The sequence below is a fragment of the Oncorhynchus mykiss genome, chromosome 25, assembly GCF_013265735.2.
Source record: "Oncorhynchus mykiss isolate Arlee chromosome 25, USDA_OmykA_1.1, whole genome shotgun sequence".
Classification (NCBI taxonomy): Eukaryota; Metazoa; Chordata; class Actinopteri; order Salmoniformes; family Salmonidae; genus Oncorhynchus; species Oncorhynchus mykiss.
In genome coordinates, this window is record NC_048589.1 from 36427632 (window position 1) to 36455000 (window position 27369).

Genomic DNA, 27369 nt, shown 5'->3' on the forward strand with positions numbered 1-27369 from the left:
CCCTGACAAATCAAGAGTTGTGAAACTAACCTTTTGAGTAGGGGTGGCTTGGTGACGTTTGATAAATCCCGCCCCCTCACACACACACACACACACACACACACACACACACACACACACAGAGAGAAGAGACATGGATATGTGTTTTCAATGTTATACATTTTATTAAGTGTTTGGAAATCAGTTAGACCTATCTTCAATGATACATCTTCTGATATATAGTCTGGACAAAAATCATTGTATACAATTGAAAAAAATTTAAGAAAAATCCATCTAGGCAATACAATAATATTAATTTAGGTGGTGATGACAATAACACAATGACCACACCACACACACTGTCTCTATTGTATAATACGCATTGAAGTCTTGCTGTATGACACAGTAGAGTAGCAATGCTAAGCATTGAATAGTTGAATCATCACATAACTTGTCTACAATACCTTTTCAAATAAACCTGCAGATATACTTTTAAAAAAAGCAGCACCAGACATGTTAATTACTGAACAACATGTTCACAAATTAATCCGTCAATCAAAAACAAATTCAAATCTGAAAATATAAAAATGATAACTTTGATGTCTTCAATACCATGTGACACTATTAGCACTAATGCGGACAATCTCTATCAAAAAGCAGCAGCAACTCCAAGGAGGCAAAGCACTTCACATTCAAATGCAATGTTCAAGTAGCATCTTTAAACACCACCAATGACTGACTAAAACACAGAGCCAACCAAGTTTATACACCATAACGTTACATTAATTCAGAGGTTAGCTTGTCTTTTTTGTTGTTGTTGTTGTATGATTTAACATGAGTTGACCGATCTGTCAGCAGATGAGATCTCTACTGTATAAACTTTGTCCCAGATAACGTGATCCATGCATTTTAACATTTTTGATAAGGATTTACACATGCGTTCAATTTTTGTTTTTCATAGGGTCTACTAAAAGAGATGATTGGCAGAAAGTTAGGTCTAACATTGATAATATACAGGTGTCACAATTTATTTATGAATGTGTTCCAATTAATGTTGTATGTTGTCATACAATAACATTTACATAATGGCTTGTCAATAATGGCACAACTTAGGGAAATGTGGATATTCCTATAGGATCACTTCATAGAAGTGATGTTATAAATAACTTCTAAATAAACTCTAATACCTTCAAACTCATCTTGTTGTCTTTCCACAATCAATATGGTCTCCTTTCCCACAATGCATCATTTCAACACTTTTGTCCAGCACTGCACTTTTTCTTTAATCAGGTCTTTTAAAATTGCACTTCTCCACAGGGCAGATTTTAAATCCGAAGCATAGATACGGTAAGTGAGAGTAACTTACCTTCTAAAATGTTTTTATATGAGGCTTACTAAAGTGTATTTCATAGCCAGTGATGTAGTTGTAAAAAAAAAATCATAATAATAGGTGGGTAAACGCTGAAGTAACGCACCCTATACTTTCAATGCATATTTCAGCTCGCGCAAAAGAAAGAAGGTGTGTAAACGGTGTTTACGTGCGTTTACCCTCCACTACACCACTGTTCATAGCCCCATAAACCGTGTTGTCCTTGCAAAGCACTAAATTGACAGTCCCATGTTACAGAACCCAGGAACATAATCTCTGATTATTTTGTCATTATGCACCAGTATAGGTTGGAACAGATCCATATATATGACACATATGTGGTGCTTGCTGGGTGAGAGCAGTCTCTCACTTAAGCCTTTGAGTAACATTGGCTAAGGCCACAGCAAAGGCCTGCACTGCTGAGAAAGGATACTGGAAATCGAGGATATAGGCGTTCCCATCGATTCTGCCAAACTGCATCACCTGTAGAAAGAAAGGGGGGAAAAAATCTGGAAAACAGATTTAACGCTTTGAGGAAGGCCTGTTTTCATCGCTCAATGTCTACCTGGAGCTCGATGGGTACTGACTCAGCTAAGCCATAAAGAGGTCAATGTGACAGTTGGTATTTTAAGCAACAACAAAACTACACTGATTTTAGAATTCTAACTTATATACAACTGCCGTTATTAACAAATCATCCAGGTTTCTGAAAATAATAAAAGCAAAATCTTACCTGTCTGCCATCCAACTCGATCTGAAAGTTCTTAGCAGACTCCTGAGTGACCCGTCCTCCGAAGTCCAGCTGGTAGACCTGTGTTGCCTCGTTCCAGAGTGGCTGCTTATTGGCCATGACATAGACGAATCCCTGGCTGCCCAGCCCGCGGTCCTCTCTCTCATTGGCCTTCCTGCACTTGATCTCTTCCAGTTCACTGGCCATCCTCAGGCTCCTCTTACTCTTCCAGCCCTTCTTGGAGCTCTGGCTCTGGTTCATCAGTTCGTCTCCACTGATGAAGAGCTCGGGCTCACTCTCGGAACTGTCCTGGAACTCGCTGGTGGTACTTGTCCTGTTGAGCTTCTTGGTTTTGTTCAGCTGCTCCCTCTGGCCTTTGGGTTTCTTCTTGTCCCTGCCGCCAAGCCTGGGGCTGGAGATGAGGGAGTTGAAGTCGGAGAGGGCGCGCCCTTCCTTTTTGGATTTTCCTTCTGAGACGGTGGTCATGTTTGCCTCCTCAGCTCGGCTGTCCAGACGTTTACGGCTCTTCTTGCTGAACCTGTCAGTCCCCTGCCGGTCTGGAACAGGGCTTTCATTTAGAGAAGACGGCTCCTGGAAGCTACTGGCAGATTCCGTCAGCTCCTCTGTAGGGCTTTTGGGTTTTGGAAGCATGGTTGGTGGAGGTGGAGGAGGAAGTGAAGGAGGTGGGGGAGGAGGAACTGTAGGAGGAGATGGGGAGAGGACTGGCTTCTCTAACAGTTGATGAGACTTGCTGGGCAGGGTGGCAGAGCCTGAGGGGTCTTGCATGGGTAGGCTGTAGGGGTTCCAGGGGTGCAGGCTAACAGGTTGCAGCTGAAGCCCGGCACAGGAGCTAGCTCCTGGGTACATCGGTGGCAGAGGGCAGCAAGCCAGGTTGGCAAGGTTGGGAGGGTATCCAGGTGGCAAGACCAAGTTGGGGTCCTGCTGGGTGAACTGGGGAACTGGGGCAACTACTTCGTTGGGAGGGCAGGGTGGTGGAGGGCTCTGTATTGACTGGAGTGGGGGTCCACCCTGACCTCCCCCTGGAGGGAAAGGTGACAGGGAGATCTGGTAACCCGATGGGAAAGTAACAGTGCTTGGGCTGCTGGGGGGTTTTGTTGAGAGTAGGAAAGGCAGCCGCGTCATGTCCAGGTGCTGAGCATTGCTGAAGATGAGTGGGGGTGGGGGTTTGTGTGTTGGTGGTGGAGGGGGAGCTAAGATAGTCTGTTCTTGAGGTATCCAGAACTCCTCTGCGGTGTTTGGGTCCCACTGGTATGGCGGAGGACGTTTCAGAGTCAAACTAACCTCCCCAAGAGTCAGGTGACGACACTGCTGACTTAATGCCTCGTCTTCAGTAAAGGCAGAGTTCACGTATACAGTCCTATCCCTGCTGTTATCAATAGGACTCAGCAGATTGTACGATGACTGAGAAGCAAGAGGTGAAGTGCTTTTGGAGTGGACAATGATGGTGCTGTGATGAGCACCTTTTCCTGGTGGGAAATCCTGTCGCACTACAGTGCCTCCTGCAATGCCACTGCTGCTACTCCCACCCCCGCTAACACTGACACTGGTGCTGCTGCTGTTGCTGCTGCACTGAGTGCAGGTATACAGAGCTGTTGGCACTCTCTGCTGGTAAGAGAGCGCTAGGGCAGCACTGTTGATCTTCGACTTGGACGGTAGAGTCCTTGAAGCATCAACCATCTGGGACACCTTCAAGCGGGATTCCCCATCTCGCCTGTCACGTCGCAAGGTAGCGTGAATCATGTGACTACTGTCCATGCGTTGGGGAGGAGGAAGTGTTGTCGTGTTAATGTTGACCTGATTGGCTGGATCTGGGTAGGGGGGCGGGTCTCCGCTGGGTATGGAGTATCGTGGCACCGAGAGGCGGCTTAGAGTCGCTGAGCTGTAAGGAAGATGGATTTTCTTACTGTCAGACGATGAGGTGACTTTAAGTGTGGCAGAACCTCCCATGCCTTGAACAGCGTAGGCGTTTTGGTTGCGTATGAGTCTTCTGCGAGGGCGACACACCTCCTCTACATTCCCACTGCTGTCAAAGGTTGTGATCCTCTCGTATCCCATCTGGTACTGGAGACCAACTGGATGGAGTGAGAACTCGTCTTTCTTCAGACAAGGGTCTACTGTGACCAGTATGTTGGGGTTGTCACAGTTGGTGATGAGAGTCTGAGGAGCGGTGGAGGTTGTGGCGGTGGCTGCAGACACTACGGTTCCTGGGTAGGGCGGGGGAGCGTTCACCTTCCTCATCTGGATCTCAAGGGAAGTCTCTGCATCAAGGAAGGAAGGAGGTCTAGACCGTAGTGTGTCTGTGTCTATGAATGAAAGAGTTCTAGATCGGGAGGAGTCTGCATCGAGGAAAGACGGGGGTCTAGATCGCAATGTACCGGTATCTACATCAATGAAAGAAGGAGGTCTAGTCCGTATTGTGTCTATGTCGATGAATGACGGCGGCCTAGATCTTGATGTGTCTGCTTCAAGGAAGGAAGGAGGTCTAGACCGTATGCTGTCTACATCAATGAATGATGGAGGCCTGGATCGTGGTAGACTTGGCCTGCCCAGAGTATGGCTCTGAGTATGGCCCTGCTGTCCTCTTTCTGGTCCCAACTCTGGACTGGGGTGGGGTACCTGAAACTGCTGCAAAGAGATGGTGGGGTAGCCAGTAGGCGGAGGGGGCAAGGTGATCTGCAGCTTTAGTTGCTGCTGCATTTGTTGGTGCTGTCTCTGCATCTGTTGGTGTTGCTGTTGTATCTGCTGATGCTGCTGCTGCAACTGCTGCTGTTGCTGCCTCATCTCTATAATCTGCTGTCGGATCTGCTGTTGTTGTTGCTGCATTTGTTGCTGCTGCTGATGCATTTGCTCGTGCTGCAGTTGCATCTGCTGGTGCTGCTGAGCGATTTGCTGCTGTTGCAAGTGTTGGTGCTGCTGTTGGATCTGCTGTTGTTGCTGTTGCAGTGCCGCCTGTTGTTGTTGGTACTGTTGTTGCAGTGCTTGGTGCTGCTGAGTCTGTTGCTGCTGCTGCTGTTGGATCTGCTGTATGTGAAGCTGTTGTAGTTGTTGATGTTGTTGTGGAATCTGTGGTTGTTGGTGCTGTAGTTGTTGATGTTGTGGAATCTGTGGTTGTTGGTGCTGTAGTTGTTGATGTTGCATCCTCTGTTGTTGCTGCTGCTGCTGCTGTTGCGTTTGTATCTGCTGTGGTTGTTTGGACTGCTGTTGTTGGTGGGTCTGTTGTGACTGAGGACGTTGTTGGTGAGGTTGTTGGGGGAGGTTATGTGGAGGCGGAGGTGGAGGTAATGTTCCAGCCAGGAGGGGACCCATCTCTAGCCCATTAAATATCACCTGTCCTGGGTTAGAGTACCTTCCTAGAGTCCCACTGTAATGTACTGCCACAGCATCCTGACCATGATCAGACCCCAGAACAGAGGCTGAGGCCGCTGCTGCTGCCGCTGCTGCTGCTGCTGCTGCTGCTGCTGAAGCCGTAGCCGTGGGATTGGTCAGGACATCCAGCTGAATGTTCTGATTGGCCAGCAGGGACTGGACCAAACCAATGCTCTGAGTGGGGGACATGGCCTGGGCGGGGCTGTGGATGGGTGCGATGGGGATGTTGACCGTACATGGAGGGTTGTCACCTGTCACTCCAGATGGTCCCGTTACTGAAACACAAGTCAGGGACTCTTATGAATTACATCAACATACACATTGATCCACACAAATGTCAAATTCTGAAAATCCTGTATTCAATAATCCTGAAAAATCCAGTGAAATCCAATTCTTTCCTTCATTCATACCTGGCAAGTCATCCTCATCCTCACTGAAGACGTTTGGGTTAAAGACCGGCAGGCTCATGAAGTCAAGTGATATTCTCCGCACCTCTGGAAGGTAGATTGTCATCTGCCTTGGTTGTAGATGGAGCAAACTGGTCTTATAGATAACTGAAATGGAGAGAAACATGTCTTTGGTCAAATTTGACAGAGAAATGACAGGAAGTAAATAGCAGTCAAAATAAAGTAAAAACGTAAAAAGTTAAACACATCAAATTGGGCAATGTGTGATTTAATGTGTACATTTTGTTCTTCTCACATTGTAGTGATCTTACCTGCACCCAGATTAGCAGGTAAGAAAGAAGCAAGTCCCACAATTTTGAACTTAGTCCCCCAAATATTGGACGTGACTTGAGCCAGGTAATTATGCTGTGAAACCAGGCAAATAAAAAGGCAGATGGATTATTTGGTGACTTTTTTTAACCAAATGAAAGATGATCTCAGAACCCAGAACCAAATATCGTATGTGCTAGCTAGCTAGCTACCTGATTTACTTCCGGCTGTGGAAGTGGCAAAATTGAAACTAGTGAAAATAGCAGTTTCAGCCAATAGAATCACAATGAACTTTCCACTTAACACATGTTCAGATAATACCTCAGATATTCCATCCATGGACATCTCTCGACGTGTCAGACTGGGAGAACGAATCAGAGGCTTCTTCGTTGGTAACCTTGGCGATCGAAGCCCTTCCTGACTAGTCCTAGACGTCTTGGGAGATTTTCTTGATTCCATGTTCCTTCTACGCCAGAAAACAACAAAACCAATGGCAAATAAGGGCAAAATAGACTAATTTTAAATAATAAACACTGTCGTTACAACAAGTTAAAACAAATCAAATGATAAATACCGGTATGACATATTTAGGAAGCTTAAGCTTTTGAATTAGATGGATCAGCGACGGGTAATGTTTAGGATTAGAGTTGAATATGGTAAACAGAAATCTTATAATGTCATTCCTGCAGAATCTAGACCACTGTAATAAAAGATACCTGGAATGCTTGGGAGACCTGTTTCCTCTGGATAGTTTAGGCGACTTCTTTCCAACCCACTCATCACTCAACTCAATGTCGCTGGAGTCAGAACAGTTACAGCTGTCAGTCATGTAGGAGATCATAGCATTCACACACACCTCGTCTGAAATAAACAAACAAACATACAAACAACAAATAAAAAATGATCTATGATTCAACCTAAACAGGTCAGAACTGTAGAACTTCTGAAAAACAATAGTAGGGGTAGCTGTTTGTGTCTAACATACTATCTATTTTTTAAAAGCTCATTATAATACCTTTTCCTGTGCCAAGCCCACCTGCTTTGCTGTCTGTTTTGGGGTCCATGATGATGAACTCTGGGCGTAGCTTGCTGATGCGTCTGCCTTTGAGGATAGGCACCAGCCCCCCTAGGTGTTCCAGGTATAGGGTGTAACAGGGTCCCCCTGCCCCTGGGTTGTCCTCCGCTCGCTTCATGGTGCAGTGCAACCTCTCGTTGCCAGCAGTGGGGTAGCTGACAAAGTCCCGGATGTTGTTGGGATCAGGAATGGGAGGCTAGAGAAACAAGAGAAGAGCATTAATAGTTGGTTCCCAATTCACATCCTACCCCTACTCCTTCCCTTGGCCCCTTAGCCCTTTAGAGTTTTAGAGTCTGAATAGGTATAATCAGGGTATTGATGGAGCTTCCAGCACATCCCTTGCACCTTACAGATCTACAAACATTAAAGGGTTATGACCAAGGGGTGATGTGATTTTGAAATGAACAGGTCCAGATGTCTTTGAGCTGAGATAATAGCCTACAGTAGCCAACTGAATAAATCTCCTTCTACCTTGATGGTGGGTATGAAGGCGGTGGTGACATAGGAGCAGAGTAAGGAGGGCATGTTGAGTTTGCCCACGTCCCTCTCCTCCCGCAGGGCGCTGGCGATGCCCTGTTGGCACAGCAGCTGCAGGCTGGCCACCCGGTGCTCCACTCGCACCACATACAGCGCCGGGCCACATGCCAGAAACAGACGAGAGTCTCTATGGCCCCAGCAGATGGTGGTGATGGGGCGCTGCAAGGCAAAGGTTGACAAGGCAGGTTCCCAGTCAGCCCTGTTGTATTCACATTGTATGGAACCTTGATTTCTGGTTTTCTCCATAGCCGACTGAACTGAACGAGACTTGGAAGTGTGGCAAGACAACATTTCATATTAAGTTTAATTCCAGTTAGCATTGTGTTTATTGGTTGAAGATTTCAGATGTCCTATATACTTTGACTTATATGTGTTAGAGGACCTACCCAGAAGGCAAAACTGGTTGAAATTATGCCATGCAAACAGATTACAACAAGTTTGTAAATATCACACTAACATTTCAGAGGATGAAATCAGAGGGGAGCTCACCTGGGCAGGTGTTTCTAACGTGTAGATATGTTCTCCTTGGACATTGTAGAACTTGACCAGGGCGTTCCTCATGATAGAGTCAGAGGGGAGTCCGGGGACACCATGTCTCTCCATCCCAGCTACTGCCAGGAGGTCCCCCTGCGAGCACCACTGGACCTCTACATCTGAAGAGGAGAGGCTTCAGTCACATCACGTTCATACTGTAGAGTATCTTTATATTACACAGTGGTGGGTTTCCCCAGTACATTATTTCTCTTAACGACAGCAAACTGCTTCACTTTAAGACATTTGGTTGGCTCACACACAGAAGATTGATAAAGTCAGTACCTTTGAGTCCTGAGCGGATGACGGTAGGAGCGAGGTCATCGTAGTTGTTCATCAAACTGATGTCTCCTGATATGAAGCTGACTGTCAGAAGGGGCTTCAGGTTACGTACTAGGGGAGAGAAAAATATACACATTAGCCTCCTGGCCAATGTACTGTCACCATCGTAGTGCACAATTATAGTGTTCAAAGCAGGTACATTAGAGAGAGGTATAAAACAGAGATTCCCTTTTTCTTTGTTTTAGCATTAAAACAATATGTTACCTTGAGGTGGGTTATTGTCATCAGAGTCGGTGTCGCTCTCTGTGCTGTCCTCCACCAGGAAACAGGGACAGTTCCAGGACATGCCGACGATGCCATCTGACTCATGCAGGAGGACGTGGGCGATCATACGACCATGGCAGTCCATCACTATCACCTGACCATCAGCCGTACCAAACAACACCTGAAGTACAGTGGGCAGGAATGATTTTATGAGAGAAAGCGTATATGGAGCCAGTTTCCTGGACGTAGATTAAGCCTTTGACTAAGAACAAAATATTCTCCATTATAGGGTGTAACAGGGTCCCACATTATTTTTAGTCCAGGACTAGACGTCATCTGTGTCCTGGAAACCAACAGATGATTTAATACATCAGGTGTAATTGTGTCTGTATGTAAAAGTGTAATACATGTAACAGTGTTTTGTTTAGGTGTGATAAGGGCTTTATTAATACATGTAGAGCATTGATTGATTGAGGTGGTTAACCTGTTGGTCATCAGGTGTCCAGATGCCACAGGTGATCTGGCTCTCCAGGTTAATCTCTGAGGACCAGTGTCTCTGTCCGCTGACCGAGCCCACCAGGACAAACCCATCCCGGTAGGCGATCAGGGCCTGGCTGCCGTCATGAGACCATGTGAAGTCACTCACCTGATGGAGAAAGATGAGAGGTAAGAGTAAACATACATACATCAATACATAATATTTTCACAAATATCTTTAACTAATATTCTTCCCATCACTTGATATATTACTCTGATGATGACTGTGCATTTCATATGAAATGGTAATGTGTGTGTGCTGATGACTTCAAACTTACCTGGGCAGGTACAAACTTACCTGGGCAGGTACAAACTTACCTGGGCAGGTACAAACTTACCTGGGCAGGTACAAACTTACCTGGGCACCGCGGTCATTCACTAACTCCACAGACCACCGTCCCTCATATTGAATCCAAACAAAGATGCCTCCCTCCATGTCACACGTGGCCAGCTTCTGAAAGGGCTCATTCCAACGGACCAACACAACCTTTAGAGAAAACACAATGCAACTGCTATTACACTCCACCAACACAGGGGTCTGTCTAGGAATGTGAATGTGGAATACAGTTCAATATTCAACATGAAATAGGCCTACACTGTCCTGATGGGAAAAACAACAAAACAGTGAATTTCCTCCACCCCAGTTGCTGATGGTACAGTCAGCACAGATGTGAGCTCTGACAAAAGCTACACAATAATTGAACGTTTTCAGAGAAAATATTGAATATGCATATATATATATATATATACACATCAAATTATTGTATATCTACATACTATACATACTTCACACTAACACACATCAAATGATTTTCTAATGGTTGCCCAGTTCTCTGCCTAATAAGATATTGAAAACACAAAAATGACAAAGCCGGCCCACACACCTCACTGTTGTGTCCTCGCAGGTTGAAGTTGATTCTCTGAGGTGTGTTCCTGTCTCTCCTGCAGTGGCTGGATGTGAACGTTACGCCCACCACCCCTCTCCCGTTCCCTGTGGCCAACCAGCCCTCCTCATAGTAGCGCCGCTGGCACACCGGCTTGTCCTTCTCGCTCTTGGGGACCCGGCCCTTCCAGGAGAGGCAGAGGATGTTGGAGTCGCTGCAGAGGATGGGACCATGTTCCACAGCAGCTAACATCCTTACTGAGTGACCAGGCTAGGAGGTAAACAGAGGAGGAGAACATAGTAACCTTTATTTGTGTGTGTTTTTTGGGTTTCCTATGTTCTTGATTAAAGCATTTGTGTCTCTAACTTTTAATGTGTAATTGCTGCTGGTCTTGTTATGCAGGATTCGCTTGCAAAGGAGACCTCGGTCTCAATGGGACTCACTGTTTAAATGAAATAAATACAAATAATTTAATCGATTGACTTGCTTGATTCTTTGTTTGTTTTCTGTTTGTTTTTTATACATACACTTTATTCTAGATCATTAGGTAGGCTAAAGTGCTTAGGTTATTTCTCCAAGAGGTAGGCCTATTAAACCGTCCTATACAGTCAAGTCATAACTCAATATTACTCAGCTATATATGACCAGGTAATATAACATGTAGAATAGAATACAAAATAAATTACAATTGCCCACATGTTACTCACCTCACAGTTCCTGGACATTGTTGACTACAATTCCTCCTCTGTAGGTGGTGTCCATGTTTCCATGCAGATGGTGCACTGAAGACCAAGAGAATTCCTAATGTCCCGAAAAGAGAAAATAATATATAATTGAAAGGTTTCACAGCATTCAGTTTACTACACCAAGAGGGCTTGGGCCTCAGGTCTTGAAATGTCTATCCTGATTGGTACCCTATGACAGGGCCATTACATAGGCCTATGTCTTCATGTGATTCCAATCAAGTGTCAGGAAAAAATACCTACAGTATGAGGCAATGCAGTTTGATGACTATTCAATGTCAAGAAAAAATGTAAAGTTAAAGAATGAATTAGGCTTAAGCTAATGTATAGATTCCAATAATAGCAATAGCCTGTACACACGCTATAGATTCAATCGAATAGGTGAAGTCTTTAAACAGGAAAATCACTGCCTTGTCCATTCAGTGCATCAACCTTGAAATGAATATTGCTCTCAGCTATTAAATGGAATGGCAAGCTAGAATCATGATCTTTATGCAACACTGCATTGCACATTCTGAACCGAACACTCTTGCGTTCGTGTCTCCATAGGTACTGAGATCAGTCTGTTACGTCATTAACACGATACTGATTCAATAGAACTGGTAGATTCCAATGAATTCACGGAAACATAAAAAAACCTTATGGCAAGCGAACGTATATAATATATAATATATACATATACATATATATATATATATATATATATTATAAATATAAAATTCAGTAGGCGACCCATCGGCTATATTTTCCATATTTACAATTAGATGGATACTCAATGGATCAATCAATTCGCGCTATCACAGTGAATTAAGATAATGCATGGAAATGAAAGCCATCACCCTCATCCACCGCTCTTCGTTGATATGGAATCAGAGGAGATCTCGAGGAACCTGTATAAAACGGATGATTTCCCTCTTTCGTATTTCTTTATCTGACCAATTCCAATCGCAAAACTGACAACATATACATGCCACATACACACACAACAAAAGAGCACACGGTGCAGAACTCACTTTATCAAATATAAGGTCGCTGTCATATCCTTGATCTGTGCAGAACACCAAATACTTGTAATGATAAGGTGCAGTCGCGTTGCCAACAATGATGTATATAAACCCTGGATTGCATTTGCCATGTGTTGGCCATTGGACGGCTTTGAACCCAATGGTCGGCCATATTGGCACTCCCCAGTAGGAGCAGTCCTGCATATCAAATCAAATCAAATCAAATTTTATTGGTCACACACACAAGGTTAGCAGATGTTATTGCGAGTGTAGCGAAATGCTTGGAATGAATGGAATTCTACAAAATGTCAGTTTAATGATTAAAGAACAAAATTGCACATATTTAAGTATGTAGGTTGTAATGGGGAGAGCAACAACAGTAATCTCTACAAATTATATTTAAGAGGAAAATGTATTTTTTTTAATATAAAAAAAAAAGAAACATCTCTTTTTCAGGACCCTGTCTTTCAAAGATAATTAGTAAAAATCCAAATAACTTCACAGATCTTCACTGTAAAGGGTTTAAAAACTGTTTCCCGTGCTTGTTCAATGGACCATAAACAATTAATGAACATGCACCTGTGGAACGGTCGTGAATACACTAATAGACAGTAGGCAATTAAGGTCACAGTTATGAAAACGTAGGACACTAAAGAGGCCTTGCTACTGACTCTGAAAAACACCAAAATAAAGATGCCCAGGGTCCCTGCTCATCTGCATGAATGTGCCTTAGGCATGCTGCAAGGAGGCATGAGGACTGCAGATGTGGCCAGGGCAATAAATTGCAATGTCCTAAGACAGCGCTACAGGGAGACAGGGCAGACAGCTGATCGTCCTCGCAGTGGCAGACCACGTGTAACAACACCTGCACAGGATCGGTACATCTGAACATCACACCTGCGGGACAGGTACAGGATGGCAACAACAACTGCCTGAGTTACACCAGGAATGCACAATCTCTCCATCAGTGCCCAGACTGTCCGCAATAGGCTGAGAGAGGCTGGACTGAGGGCTTTTAGGCCTATTGTAGTGCAGGTCCTCACCAGACATCAATGGCAACAACGTCGCCTATGGGCACAAACCCACCATCGCTGTTCCAGACAGGACTGACAAAAAGTGCTCTTTGATGACGAGTTGCGGTTTTGTCTCACCAGGGGTGATGGTTGGATTCACGTTTATCATCGAAGTAATGAGCGTTACACCGAGGCCTGTACTCTGGAGCAGGATCGATTTGGAGGTGGAGTGTCCGTCATGGACTGAGGCGGTGTGTCACAGCATCATTGGACTGAGCTTGTTGTCATTGCAGGCAATCTCAATGCTGTGCGTTACAGGGAAGACATCCTCCTCCCTCCTGTGGTAAACTATCTGCAGGCTCATCCTGACATGACCCTCCAGCATGACAGTGCCACCAGTCATACTGCTCGTTCTGTGCGTGATTTCCTGCAAGACAGGAATGACAGTGTTTTGCCAAGGCCAGCGAAGAGCCCAGATCTCAATCCCATTGAGCACGTCTGGGACCTGTTGGATCATCGGTGAGGGCTAGGGCCATTCTCCCCAGAAATGTCCGGGAACTTGCAGGTGCCTTGGTGGAAGAGTGGGGTAACATCTCACAGCAAGAACTGGCAGTCCATGAGGAGGAGATGCCCTGCAGTAGTTAATGCAGCTACACAAAATACTGACTGTTACCTTTGATTTTAACCCCCTCTTTGTTCAGGGACACGTTATTCCATTTCAGTTAGTCACATGTCTGTGGAACTTGTCCAGTTTATGTCTCTGTTGTTGTACCTTGTTATGTTCATACAAATATTTACACTGAAAATAAATGCAGTTGACAGTGAAAAGACGTTTCTTTTTTAGCTGAGTTTATATATTTATATATTTTTTATGTTTAGCTCACATAATATAAATTAAAAGTATGCATTAATGTGTCTGTAATATAATCCATGTGGCAAAAACGAATGAAGAAATTAATAAATGCATTTCTATAGCTTCCAAAATATTTTTCACAACAGTGGGGGAGTGCCAAGATGAAGGTACGGTGGCTTCAACATAGAGACCCTTCTTTTCATCTAGTGTATATATAAATCATTCGTTGCCAAACTGTTTGAGCAGACGCTTGGCTCTCCTTTAATCCCGGTTGCCATGTAGGTTACATTGGGCGCGTTCCAGGTCGTTTTTAATGGAAGTCGTGATGTGCAGATCATCAGCTCTCACAGAGCCTGGAGAGGTGTTTATACCGCTTAAGGATCAGACACTTTTTTTCAATTGTCGCCTAAAATGACATAACCAAATCTAACTTCCTGTAGCTCAGGACCTGAAGCAAGGATATGCATATTATTGATACCATTTGAAAGGAAACACTTTGAGGTTTGTGGAAATGTGAAATTAATTTAGGAAAATATAACACATTAGATCTGGTAAAAGATAATACAAAAACATGTGTTTTTTTTGTACCACCATCTTTGAAATGCAAGAGAAAGGCCATCATGTATTATTCCAGCCCAGGTATAATTTAGATTTTGGCTACTAGATGGCAGCAGTGTATGTGCAACGTTTTAGACTGATTCAATGAACCATTGCATATCTGTTCAAAATGTTGCATCAAGACTGCCAAAATGTGCCTAATTAGTTTATTAATACATTTTCAAGTTCATAACTGCGCACTCTTCTCAAACAATAGCTACTGTAAATTGGACAGTGCAGATAGATTAGCAAGAATTTAAGCTTTCTGCCCATAACAGATCTCTAAGATCCCCAGTGTGAATACAATAATGATGACCTGGTACGCAAACAAAAACATGCAATTTTCAGAGAAAAATCAGTTGATTAGAAATAAAATATCAATGTTGATCTCAGTGAGTCAACAGATGAAGATATTTTTCTAGCAATAATCGGAAATCATTTTGCAACAAAAACATACATGTGTTTTTAATAACATTGTTGTAACGATTTTCGTTGATGGAAGAAGGTGAAGAGGACCTAAGTGCAGCGTGGTACATATCCATAATACTTCTAATCAAAAATAAATACACAAACTAAAACAACAAAACGATAAACGAACAGTTCTGACAGTTGCAACAAACACTAACCAGACAATAACTACTCACACCACACAGGTGGGACAAGGCTACCTAAGTATGGTTCTCAATCAGAGGCAATGAAAGACAGCTGTGTAACGGGATTCTTCCGTGTAGGGAGAGGAGGACCAAAATGCAGCGTGGTTGGAATTCATGTTTGTTTTTAATAAGAAAACTATACATGAATAAACTACAAAAACAACAAACGTGTAAACCCGAAACAGTCCCGTGTGGAACAAACACTGACACAGGAGACAATCACCCACAAAACCCAACACCAAACAGGCTACCTAAATATGGTTCCCAATCAGAGACAATGACTAACACCTGCCTCTGATTGAGAACCATATCAGGCCAAACACAGAAACAGACAAACTAGACACACAACATAGAATGCCCACTCAGATCACACCCTGACCAAACAAAACATAGAAACATATAAAGCAAACTATGGTCAGGGTGTGACAAGCTGCCTCTGATTGGGAACCCTACCAGGCCAAACACAGAAATACAAAACATAGAACAAAACATAGAATGCCCACCCCAACTCATGCCCTGACCAAACTAAAATAGAGACATAACAAAGGAACTAAGGTCAGGACGTGGCAGTACCCCCCCTCCCAAAGGTGCGGACTCCGGCCGCAAAACTTAAACCCATAGGGGAGGGTCTGGGTGGGCATCTGTCCGCGGTGGCGGCTCTGGAGCGGGACGTGGACCCTCGCAGGGGGCCCCGGACTGAAGACCCTCGTAGAGGGCGCCACTGGACTGAGGGGCGCCTCTGGACTGAGGGGCGCCTCTGGACTGAGGGGCTGCGACTCTGGCAGCTCTGGAGTGAAGGGCGACTTTGGAAGCTCCGGAGTGAAGAGCGGCTCTGGCAGCTCCTGACTGGCGGGCGGCTCTGGCAGCTCCTGACTGACAGGCGGCTCTGGCAGCTCCGGACAGGAGGGAGAACCTGGAGGAAGGAGACGAAGAGACAGCCTGGTCCTTGGAGGAGGCACAGGATAGACCGGGCCATGGAGGCGCACTGGAGGTCTCGAACTAAGGGCCTGCACAACTAGTCCTGGCTGGATGGTGATTTTAGCCCGGCACGTGCGGGGCGCAGGCACATGACGCACTGGACTGTGCAGACACACGGGAGGCCCAGTGCGCAGAGCCGGATATCCTGGCCAGAGGTGACACACCTGTTGTCTGGAGAGCAGGGCTGGCACCATCCGCCCTGGCTGGATCCTCACCCTAGCCCGGCAGATGCGGAGGGCTGGGATGTAGCGCACCGGGCTAAGAACACGAGCCAACTCCCTGTGCTTAACGTGGCGGGCGTCGTACTGGTCAGGCACCGTGTTATGCGGAGGAGCGCACGGTGTCTGACCAGTACGACGCCCGCCACGTTAAGCACAGGGAGTTGGCTCAGGTCTCCAATCTGACTCTGCCACACTCCCCGTGTGCTCCCCCCCAAAACATTTTTTGGGGCTGCCTCTTGTGCTTCCTTGCCAGCCGTGTTTGTGTCGCCAACTCCATTCTCCGGTACCCCTCCTCGCACAGTTCTAGAGAATCCCAGGCGGGCTCCGACACTCTCCCTGGGTCGACCGACCACCTCTCTATCTCCTCCCAAGTTGTCTCATACTCCAGATAGCGCTGCTCACCTGTCCAGGAGTCCCTTTCACCACGCTGCTTGGTCCTTTGGTGGTGTGTAGTTCTGTAACGATTATCGTTGGTGGAAGAAGGTGAAGAGGACCAAAGTGCAGCGTGGTACGTATCCATAATACTTCATCAAGGCAAAGGGTGACAACTTTGAAGACGTATTTTCTATATTTTTATTTGTTTAACACTTTTTTGGTTACTACATGATTCCATATGTGTTATTTCATAGTTTTGATGTCTTCACTTCACATTATTATTCTACAATGTAGTAAATAAATAGTAAAAATAAAAAAAAGCCCTTGAATGAGTAGGTGTGTCCAAACTTTTGACTGGTACTGTATTTATTCCCAGGCAGCATATCTGACATCACAAGGTGCATTCCTCTTGAAAGATGTGGATGACACTGTCATATGTGGGAGGAGGAGTCTGTGTGGGAAGGATTCCTTTAAGACTGCTGTTACCCAACCAGAAATATTTCCGTTGGGGTTGAGCTGGCATGAGGGAGGCAGTATCTGCTGTTGATAAATTGGTGGCAGTAGTGTCATGAAGGGGCAAGGTATCCTGGTTGGTACCAATAGCGGAAACTTTGCTTTCATGCTTCCTGCCCCTCTCTCTAGTAAAAAAAATGTTGCTGGCGCTTTGCTTATCTGTGTGGGACAGAACTCTTGGAAACAAGGCTGCTTTCTCTGACAGAACTCTTGGAAACAAGGCTGCTTTCTCTGACGGAACTCTTGGAAACAAGGCTGCTTTCTCTGACAGAACTCTTGGAAACAAGGCTGCTTTCGCTGACAGAACTCTTGGAAACAAGGCTGCTTTCTCTGACAGAACTCTGGGAAACAAGGTTGCTTCCTCTGACAGAACTCTTGGAAACAAGGCTGCTTTCTCTGACAGAACTCTGGGAAACAAGGTTGCTTCCTCTGACAGAACTCTTGGAACCAAGGCTGCTTCTTCTGACAGAACTCTTGGAAACAAGCTTCTAACATAATTTCCTCTTGTGAACAATGTCCTCTTGTCTCCATTATTCAAATATGGTGATTTACTTGTATGGCAACTATGTGATTTTTAGATCAAGAGCCTTTTTGATGTTCTATAAAGTGCTGCAAATGTATATTGTAATGTATAGGGATAGGGACTAGGGGGGTAGAGAGTACATAAATATAAACACAACACTCTGTTGCACACAATAACCTATTTGTTTCCAAGTGTCTTGCAAGTGTTTCACTAAGGTTATGATCGGCAAACCCATCAAGAAAACTCACTGTCCAAAAAAAGTCTGCAATGCACACAATCAAGTATACAGTGTGCTGGGATTTACTTAAATTGTTGTGCTACTCCCACTTCCCAAAACTCTAAGCCCTCCCTTGCTCCAGTGGTTCCCATGTAGGCTGCAATAATCTATGGGCGCTGTCACTGAATTGCTGATATGAAGTGGTTGCCTGGAATCTAGATGTCAAATAGACATCGCTGAATAAAAGTATATTGTAGCTAATTACTTGGCCCAGCAAGACACACTGTGTAGTTAGCACTGTGCCCACGTACATTGACTCTGTACAGGAACACCCTGTATATAGCCACACTACTGCTATTTATTGTTTATTGTTGCTCCTTAATTATTAGTTACATTTCTAATTTGTATTTCTTCTTTTTTTTCTTATAACCGCATTGTTGGTTAAAGGGCTTGTAAATAAGCGTTTCACTGTAAGGTCTACTACACCTGTTGTATTCGGGGCATGTGACAAATAAAATGTGATTTGTTTTAATTTGACAGACCTACTGTAGACCCATACAGTAAGGAGGACAAACTATACATTACTTCAAGGAACCAGAAGATGGCAGTGAAGTCCAATGATAGACATATACATAGACAATATATAGACATATTATAGACAATATATAGACAATATATAGACATATTTACATTTAAAAAAAACATATGCTCATGAAACATCTATTTGTGGGAAAGAGAAGCTAAAGCTGAAAGTATTAGATGATGCAAACAGTACATGACTAACATATTTGTTGCAAAAGAATGTGCATAAGAAAATGTATACATGTCAATGTACACATGCCAATGGTTGAATGAAGCAATAACATGTTTCAAACTACACCCTATTTTTGTGACATCCACACACACACTGACACATTCACAGGCATCATCACTGGACACCAATAGAATGTCAATAAACTGTAAAGGAAACCCACTGTGCAGACATTGGTTGAGTCAAAGTTGTTTCGACGTAATTTATATACCAACGAGGGATATACATTGAATTGATGTCTGTGCCCAGTGGGAAGGAAGGTTCCAATTCGACATGGCGCGGAAAGCGTAACTTTAGCGCGAGGATCAGATTATCACTTTTTTTTATAACAATAAACTACAAGGAACTGAAAGTGTATCTAATATTTCTACAATGTTGCACATTCAAAACTATTGCTACAAACACTTGGGAGACCGCTACAACGTTTGATTGTTACCATTGGCAGCATAGTAAAACATACACTTCCTGCCTAAAGTTGAGGCTGCAGGATTGGCTGCAGAATTGAGCCTAGTGGTAAAAAACGGTTGAACACTGTATTTAGTGCAACGTTTCTTAGTTACATTTATTTGACTAGATACATCAATTTGTATCAATTTGTTTTATTAATGTGTTACTAGTACTACAACTGCGTAATCTATGTTCCTTTTTTTGTTTTGTTATTTCACCAAATGAGGGAAGGCATATTTCTCGTATAGCCTATATCTATCTAATGGATGCAACAACGCGAGACAAGAACTTCTAATAGAGCCTACATTGAAGTGAGTGACTATGCAAAGTTTTCGTTGTTTGAAGTGCGTCTCAAATTATTATTATTTTTTTTTACCATTTAGGCTTATTTAGACTTCATGTCACTTTTTCGTAGTATTTTCTGATGGCATGATTTCGGTCCTATTTCATTTATACTGTATGCACTAGGGATTTTTGGTAATAATGCATTTTAAGCACAATTATAAAGGCTTCTGAGCTATGTATTGCTAATTTGTTTATTTGATATTCATCTAATAGTACATGCTTGACAGAGCCTTCAGAAAGTATTCATACCCCATGACTTATTCCCCATTTAGTTGTATTACAGCCTGAATTCAAAATAGATGATATTTTTACAGATTTATTTTCTCACCCATCTAAACACAATACCTATAATGACAAAGTGAAAACATGTTTTTAGAAATGTTTTGCAAATGTATTGAAAATGAAATACAGAAATATCAAATTTACATAAGTTTAAGTTTGTAAGTTTTTATTTTCACCTTTATTTAACCAGGTAGGCCAGTTGAGAACAAGTTCTCATTTACAACTGTGACCTAGCCAAGATAAAGCAATAAGTATTCACACCCCTGAGTCAATACTTAGTAGAGTCGCCTTTGGCAGTGATTACAGCTGTGAGTCTTTCTGGGGAAGTCTATAAGAACTTTGCACACCTGAATTGTGCAACATTTGCCCATTATTCTTCTTAAAATTCTTCAAGCTCTGTCAAGTTGGTTGTTGATCATTGCTAGACAGCCATTTTCAAGTATTGCCATAGATTTTCAAGCCGATTTAGGTCTAAACTGTAACTAGGCCACTCAGGAACATTCAATGTCGTCTTGGTAAGTAACTCCAGTGTATATTTGGTTTTGTGTTTTAGGTTATTGTCCAGCCGATTGTCCTGTTGTCCTGTTTGTTGGAAAGCAGACTGAACCAGGATTTCCTCTAGGATTTTGCCTGTGCTTAGCTCTATAGTCCTTACCCATGACAAGCATACCCATAACATGTTGCAGCCACCACCATGCTTGAAAATATGAAGAGTGGTACTCAGTGATGTGTTGTGTTGGATTTTCCCCAAACATTACACTTTGTATTCAGGACAAAAAGTTAATTTCTTTGCCATATTTGTTGCAGTTCTACTGTAGTTCCTTGTTGCAAACAGGATGCTTTTTTGTTGAATATTTTTATTCTGTACAGGCTTCCTTCTTTTCACTCTGTCATTTAGGTTAGTATTGTGGAGTAACTACAATGTTGTTCATCCATCCTCAGTTTTCTCCTATCACAGCCATTCAACTTTGTAACTGTTTTACAAAGTGTAATTAAGAACTTCACCATGCTCAAAGGGATATTCAATGTCTGCTTTTTTATTTTATCTATCAACCAATAGGTGCCCTTCTTTGCGAGGCATTGGAAAACCTCCACGGTATTTGTGGTTGAATGTGTGTTTGAAATTCAGTGCTCAACTGAGGGACCTTACAGATAATTGTGGGGTACTGATATGAAGTAGTCGTTCACAAATCATGTTAAGCACTATAAATGCACACAGAGTGAGTCCATGAAGCGTTTTATGTGACTTGTTATACAAATCTTTACTCCAGAACTTATTTAGGCTTGCCATAACAAAGGGGTTGAATATTTATTGACTCAAGACATTTCAGCTTTTCATTTTTAATTCATTTGTACACATTTTCAAAAACATAATTCCACTTTGACATTGTGGGTTATTATGTGTAGGACAGTGACACACAATGTTAAATTCAGGCTGTAACACAACCAAATGTGGAAAAACGTCAAGGGGTGCGAATACTTTCAGAAGGTGCTGTAGCTGTCACTTTTAAAGAAAAACACACTGACTGGCACACCTGTCGTCTCTCTCCTCTCTAGATATTGAATGGAAGGACGACTGGGTAGCAGAACTGCTCATCCCCCTATCTGAAACCTGAGATTCGAGTGGACCCCTCTGCTGCTTGAGAGAGAGAGAGAGAGAGAGAGAGAGAGAGACAGAGAGAGAGAGAGACAGAGAGAGAGAGACAGAGAGAGAGAGAGAGAGACAGAGAGAGAGTGAAAGAAAGAAAGAAAGACGGAGACTAAGAGAGACAGAGAGAGAGACAGAGGGAGAGATAAGACAGCGAGAGAGACAGAGACACAAAGAGACATACATAGAGACAGAGAGATACACAGTCAGAGGAGAGGAGGGGCATGAGTGTTGCCCTTCTCAGAAAAGTAACGTGTTGTCTCGTCTGCATCAGTGTATACTGTGATCCAGTCCAGTAGCAGAGAAACGACATGGCCTCACCATGGAAGTCCGGAAGAAACCCCAAGGACATTGCCAACGTGATGCAAAAACTGCAAGGTAGATCTCATTCAATTGGGTTCTATTGGGGTACTGATACCTTGGATGCGTACGAAATGGCACCCTATTCCCTGGCTTACATAGTGCACTACTTTACATTTGGCCAGAGCTCTGACCAAACATAGTCCACTATATAGGGTATAGGATGCAATTTTAGACAAACCTTCTGTATATGTACTGTATGTATGCTGTGCCGCCTTGCTATTATTCTGATTCAATACCTTGGCTATGTGCCCACATGTCTGGAGTTTGTTCAATACCTTGGCTCTGTGCCCACATGTCTGGAGTTTGTTCAATACCTTGGCTATGTGTCCACATGTCTGGAGTTTGTTCAATACCTTGGCTATGTGTCCGCATGTCTGGAGTTTGTTCAATACCTTGGCTCTGTGCCCACATGTCTGGAGTTTGTTCAATACCTTGGCTATGTGCCCACATGTCTGGAGTTTGTTCAATACCTTGGCTATGTGCCCACATGTCTGGAGTTTGTTCAATACCTTGGCTATGTGCCCACATGTCTGGAGTTTGTTCAATACCTTGGCTATGTGCCCACATGTCTGGAGTTTGTTCAATACCTTGGCTATGTGCCCACATGTCTGGAGTTTGTTCAATACCTTGGCTATGTGCCCACATGTCTGGAGTTTGTTCAATACCTTGGCTATGTGCCCGCATGTCTGGAGTTTGTTCAATACCTTGGCTATGTGTCCGCATGTCTGGAGTTTGTTCAATACCTTGGCTATGTGCCCACATGTCTGGAGTTTGTTCAATACCTTGGCTATGTGTCCGCATGTCTGGAGTTTGTTCAATACCTTGGCTATGTGCCCACATGTCTGGAGTTTGTTCAATACCTTGGCTATGTGCCCACATGTCTGGAGTTTGTTCAATACCTTGGCTATGTGTCCGCATGTCTGGAGTTTGTTCAATACCTTGGCTATGTGTCCGCATGTCTGGAGTTTGTTCAATACCTTGGCTATGTGCCCACATGTCTGGAGTTTGTTCAATACCTTGGCTATGTGCCCACATGTCTGGAGTTTGTTCAATACCTTGGCTATGTGCCCGCATGTCTGGAGTTTGTTCAATACCTTGGCTATGTGCCCACATGTCTGGAGTTTGTTCAATACCTTGGCTATGTGCCCACATGTCTGGAGTTTGTTCAATACCTTGGCTATGTGCCCACATGTCTGGAGTTTGTTCAATACCTTGGCTATGTGCCCACATGTCTGGAGTTTGTTCAATACCTTGGCTATGTGCCCGCATGTCTGGAGTTTGTTCAATACCTTGGCTATGTGTCCGCATGTCTGGAGTTTGTTCAATACCTTGGCTATGTGTCCGCATGTCTGGAGTTTGTTCAATACCTTGGCTATGTGCCCACATGTCTGGAGTTTGTTCAATACCTTGGCTATGTGTCCGCATGTCTGGAGTTTGTTCAATACCTTGGCTCTGTGCCCACATGTCTGGAGTTTGTTCAATACCTTGGCTATGTGTCCGCATGTCTGGAGTTTGTTCAATACCTTGGCTATGTGCCCACATGTCTGGAGTTTGTTCAATACCTTGGCTATGTGCCCACATGTCTGGAGTTTGTTCAATACCTTGGCTATGTGTCCGCATGTCTGGAGTTTGTTCAATACCTTGGCTATGTGCCCACATGTCTGGAGTTTGTTCAATACCTTGGCTCTGTGCCCACATGTCTGGAGTTTGTTCAATACCTTGGCTATGTGCCCGCATGTCTGGAGTTTGTTCAATACCTTGGCTATGTGTCCGCATGTCTGGAGTTTGTTCAATACCTTGGCTATGTGCCCACATGTCTGGAGTTTGTTCAATACCTTGGCTATGTGCCCACATGTCTGGAGTTTGTTCAATACCTTGGCTATGTGCCCACATGTCTGGAGTTTGTTCAATACCTTGTCTATGTGTCCGCATGTCTGGATTTCTGATGAATTTTATGTTATTTTAATGGACAAAAAAAATGCTTTTCTTTCAAAAACAAGGAAATTTCTAAGTGACCCCAAACTTTTGAACGGTAGTGTATATTATTTTAAATATATATTTTTAAATGTCTTCCTTCTCTATTATTTTCCACTAACCCTACCACCCCTCCCCTAATTGGAATAAACTAATGGACAACAACACTTAGGCTTCTATGTCCATCTTATACATACTATATACATTTTGTGGACACAGTGTATTTTAAGTTAGTTATATTTTTTAATATATTTGTCTTTAGTCCCACCCTTCAGCTACCCTCAACCCCTCCCATCTATCTATCCAGTTTTGACTTCTAATTGCCATACATGTTCCAATTGTGCTGTGATTTTTCACATAGCTCCTACAGATTGTAAATTAAATATGCTTTTTTTTGCTAAGAGTAATATTTATTATTGATCAATTGACTATGACTTTTCAAATCACCCAGAAAACAATGTCTTGTTTGTAATGGCCTTGTGTGCACTGCCACTGAAGTGCTGCCTGGGGGAAAGGCGATGGCAGTCTTATTACATTGCAGAGAATGACCCCTATTCATTCATCCAAAAACAGTGAATAAGGAACCTCTTGTGTTTTCTTGTTGTTGTAGTCTTTTTGGGAACTAAAGTTAAAATAGTTTATAATTTCATTAAGGTAACTGATGAGGTGCATTTAGAGAATTCCTGCAATAGAAGGAGTGGTCATCGAGCTACAAAGAGAAGCATTGTTGTAGTTTGTCCCTAGATAAATGTTTAAAAATATATATATATATAGTGCAATAATATAGTGCAATAAGAATGTATTCTCAGAAATGTGGCAGTTGGTTTCCAGAGCCATATATTACACATGGTTGGTGACATTGATATAAAACACCATATCCTGTTTGCTCTAAACCACACAAAATGTTCACGACACTTCCTCACTATGTATACTGAACAAAAATATAAACGCAACATGCAACAATTTCCATGATTCTACTGAGCTACAGTTCATATAAGTACATCAGTCAATTTAGATAAATTCATTAGGCCCTAATCTATGGATTTCACATGACTGGGCAGGAGCGCATTGGCCCACCCATTTTGGAGCAAGGCCCACCCACCGGGGAGCCAGGCCCAGCCAATCAGAATGAGCTATTCCCCACAAAAAAAGGCTTTATTACAGACATACAGTGCCTTGCGAAAGTATTCGGCCCCCTTGAACTTTGCGACCTTTTGCCACATTTCAGGCTTCAAACATAAAGATATAAAACTGTATTTTTTTTGTGAAGAATCAACAACAAGTGGGACACAATCATGAAGTGGAACGACATTTATTGGATATTTCAAACTTTTTTAACAAATCAAAAACGGAAAAATTGGGCGTGCAAAATTATTCAGCCCCCTTAAGTTAATACTTTGTAGCGCCACCTTTTGCTGCGATTACAGCTGTAAGTCGCTTGGGGTATGTCTCTATCAGTTTTGCACATCGAGAGACTGACATTTTTTCCCATTCCTCCTTGCAAAACAGCTCAAGCTCAGTGAGGTTGGATGGAGAGCATTTGTGAACAGCAGTTTTCAGTTCTTTCCACAGATTCTCGATTGGATTCAGGTCTGGACTTTGACTTGGCCATTCTAACACCTGGATATGTTTATTTTTGAACCATTCCATTGTAGATTTTGCTTTATGTTTTGGATCATTGTCTTGTTGGAAGACAAATCTCCGTCCCAGTCTCAGGTCTTTTGCAGACTCCATCAGGTTTTCTTCCAGAATGGTCCTGTATTTGGCTCCATCCATCTTCCCATCAATTTTAACCATCTTCCCTGTCCCTGCTGAAGAAAAGCAGGCCCAAACCATGATGCTGCCACCACCATGTTTGACAGTGGGGATGGTGTGTTCAGGGTGATGAGCTGTGTTGCTTTTACACCAAACATAACGTTTTGCATTGTTGCCAAAAAGTTCAATTTTGGTTTCATCTGACCAGAGCACCTTCTTCCACATGTTTGGTGTGTCTCCCAGGTGGCTTGTGGCAAACTTTAAACGACACTTTTTATGGATATCTTTAAGAAATGTCTTTCTTCTTGCCACTCTTCCATAAAGGTCAGATTTGTGCAATATACGACTGATTGTTGTCCTATGGACAGAGTCTCCCACCTCAGCTGTAGATCTCTGCAGTTCATCCAGAGTGATCATGGGCCTCTTGGCTGCATCTCTGATCAGTCTTCTCCTTGTATGAGCTGAAAATTTAGAGGGACGGCCAGGTCTTGTTAGATTTGCAGTGGTCTGATACTCCTTCCATTTCAATATTATCGCTTGCACAGTGCTCCTTGGGATGTTTAAAGCTTGGGAAATCTTTTTGTATCAAAATCCGGCTTTAAACTTCTTCACAACAGTATCTCGGACCTGCCTGGTGTGTTCCTTGTTCTTCATGATGCTCTCTGCGCTTTTAACGGACCTCTGAGACTATCACAGTGCAGGTGCATTTATACGGAGACTTGATTACACACAGGTGGATTGTATTTATCATCATTAGTCATTTAGGTCAACATTGGATCATTCAGAGATCCTCACTGAACTTCTGGAGAGAGTTTGCTGCACTGAAAGTAAAGGGGCTGAATAATTTTGCACGCCCAATTCTTCAGTTTTTGATTTGTTTAAAAAGTTTGAAATATCCAATAAATGTCGTTCCACTTCATGATTGTGTTCCACTTGTTGTTGATTCTTCACAAAAAATACAGTTTTATATCTTTATGTTTGAAGCCTGAAATGTGGCAAAAGGTCGCAAAGTTCAAGGGGGCCGAATACTTTCGCAAGGCACTGTAAATACTTGTCAGTTTCATCAGCTGTCCGGGTGGCTGGTCTCAGAGGATCCCGCAGGTGAAGAAGCCGGATGTGGAGGTCCTGGGCTGACGTGGTCTGACGTTTTGAGGCCGGTTGGACGAACTGCCAAATTATTTAAAAGGATGTTGGAGGTGGCTTATGGTAGAGAAATTAACATTGAATTCTCTGGCAACAGCTTTGGTGGACATTCCCGCAGTCAGCATGTCAATTACACGCTCCCTCAAAACTTGAGATATCTGTGCCATTGTGTTGTGTGAAACTGCACATTTTATAGTGGCCTTTTATTGCCCCCAGCACAAGGTGCATCTGTGTAATGATCATGCTGTTTAATAAGCTTCTTGATATGTCACACCTGTCAGGTGGATAGATTATCTTGGCAAAGAAGAAATGCTCACTAACATGGATGTAAACTAATTTGTGCACCAAATTTGAGAGAAATAAGCTTTTTGTGCGTATGGACCATTTCTGGGATCATGAAACATGGGACCAACACTTTACATCTTTCTTTCATATTTTTATATAGTTCAGTATATAAAAATAAGTTATTCTTAGTCACTGTCTTGTTTTCAAGAAGTAGAGCAATGCTACTTGGGAAAGTGATACGGTTGTCAGGCATCTCACACTTTGGTTGCCATGGAGCCCAACACTTGCTGCAATGGAGCAATCATAGCTTCCTATTACTATTTGTTATCTGAACT

At 43.3% G+C, this 27369-nt stretch overlaps 3 protein-coding genes across 7 annotated transcripts in view; 2 read left to right on the forward strand and 1 right to left on the reverse strand.

Annotated features, from left to right (window-relative positions):
- Nucleotides 1-27369, forward strand: part of LOC110505847 (ensconsin) — a 448490-nt gene that overhangs the window by 51412 nt on the left and 369709 nt on the right. The window lies entirely within an intron of this gene.
- On the reverse strand, nucleotides 141-12167 carry tulp4b (TUB like protein 4b). 5 transcript variants are annotated; one of them, XM_021585311.2, is made up of 16 exons: nucleotides 12048-12167; nucleotides 10999-11092; nucleotides 10292-10561; nucleotides 9766-9894; nucleotides 9355-9516; nucleotides 8871-9051; nucleotides 8610-8717; nucleotides 8283-8446; nucleotides 7728-7952; nucleotides 7218-7452; nucleotides 6898-7042; nucleotides 6503-6647; nucleotides 6184-6277; nucleotides 5876-6019; nucleotides 2082-5740; nucleotides 141-1831 (listed from the first exon to the last, which is right to left on the reverse strand). In XM_021585311.2, exons 2-16 carry the CDS (start codon nucleotides 11014-11016, stop codon nucleotides 1715-1717), a joined length of 5796 nt encoding a protein of 1931 aa, XP_021440986.2. In that variant the 5' UTR covers nucleotides 11017-11092; nucleotides 12048-12167; the 3' UTR covers nucleotides 141-1714. The 5 variants fall into 5 exon arrangements, with proteins under 5 accessions (XP_021440986.2, XP_021440985.2, XP_021440984.2 ...); XM_021585310.2 differs by having other exon boundaries at nucleotides 6503-6653; XM_021585309.2 differs by having other exon boundaries at nucleotides 7197-7452.
- Nucleotides 21628-27369, forward strand: part of LOC110504238 (nesprin-1) — a 181794-nt gene continuing 176052 nt past the window's right edge. Inside the window, exon 1 of the mRNA XM_036962622.1 lies at nucleotides 21628-21892. Within this exon, the coding sequence (XP_036818517.1) occupies nucleotides 21826-21892 (67 nt within the window). The 5' untranslated portion in view covers nucleotides 21628-21825. The remainder of the gene's footprint in view (nucleotides 21893-27369) is intronic.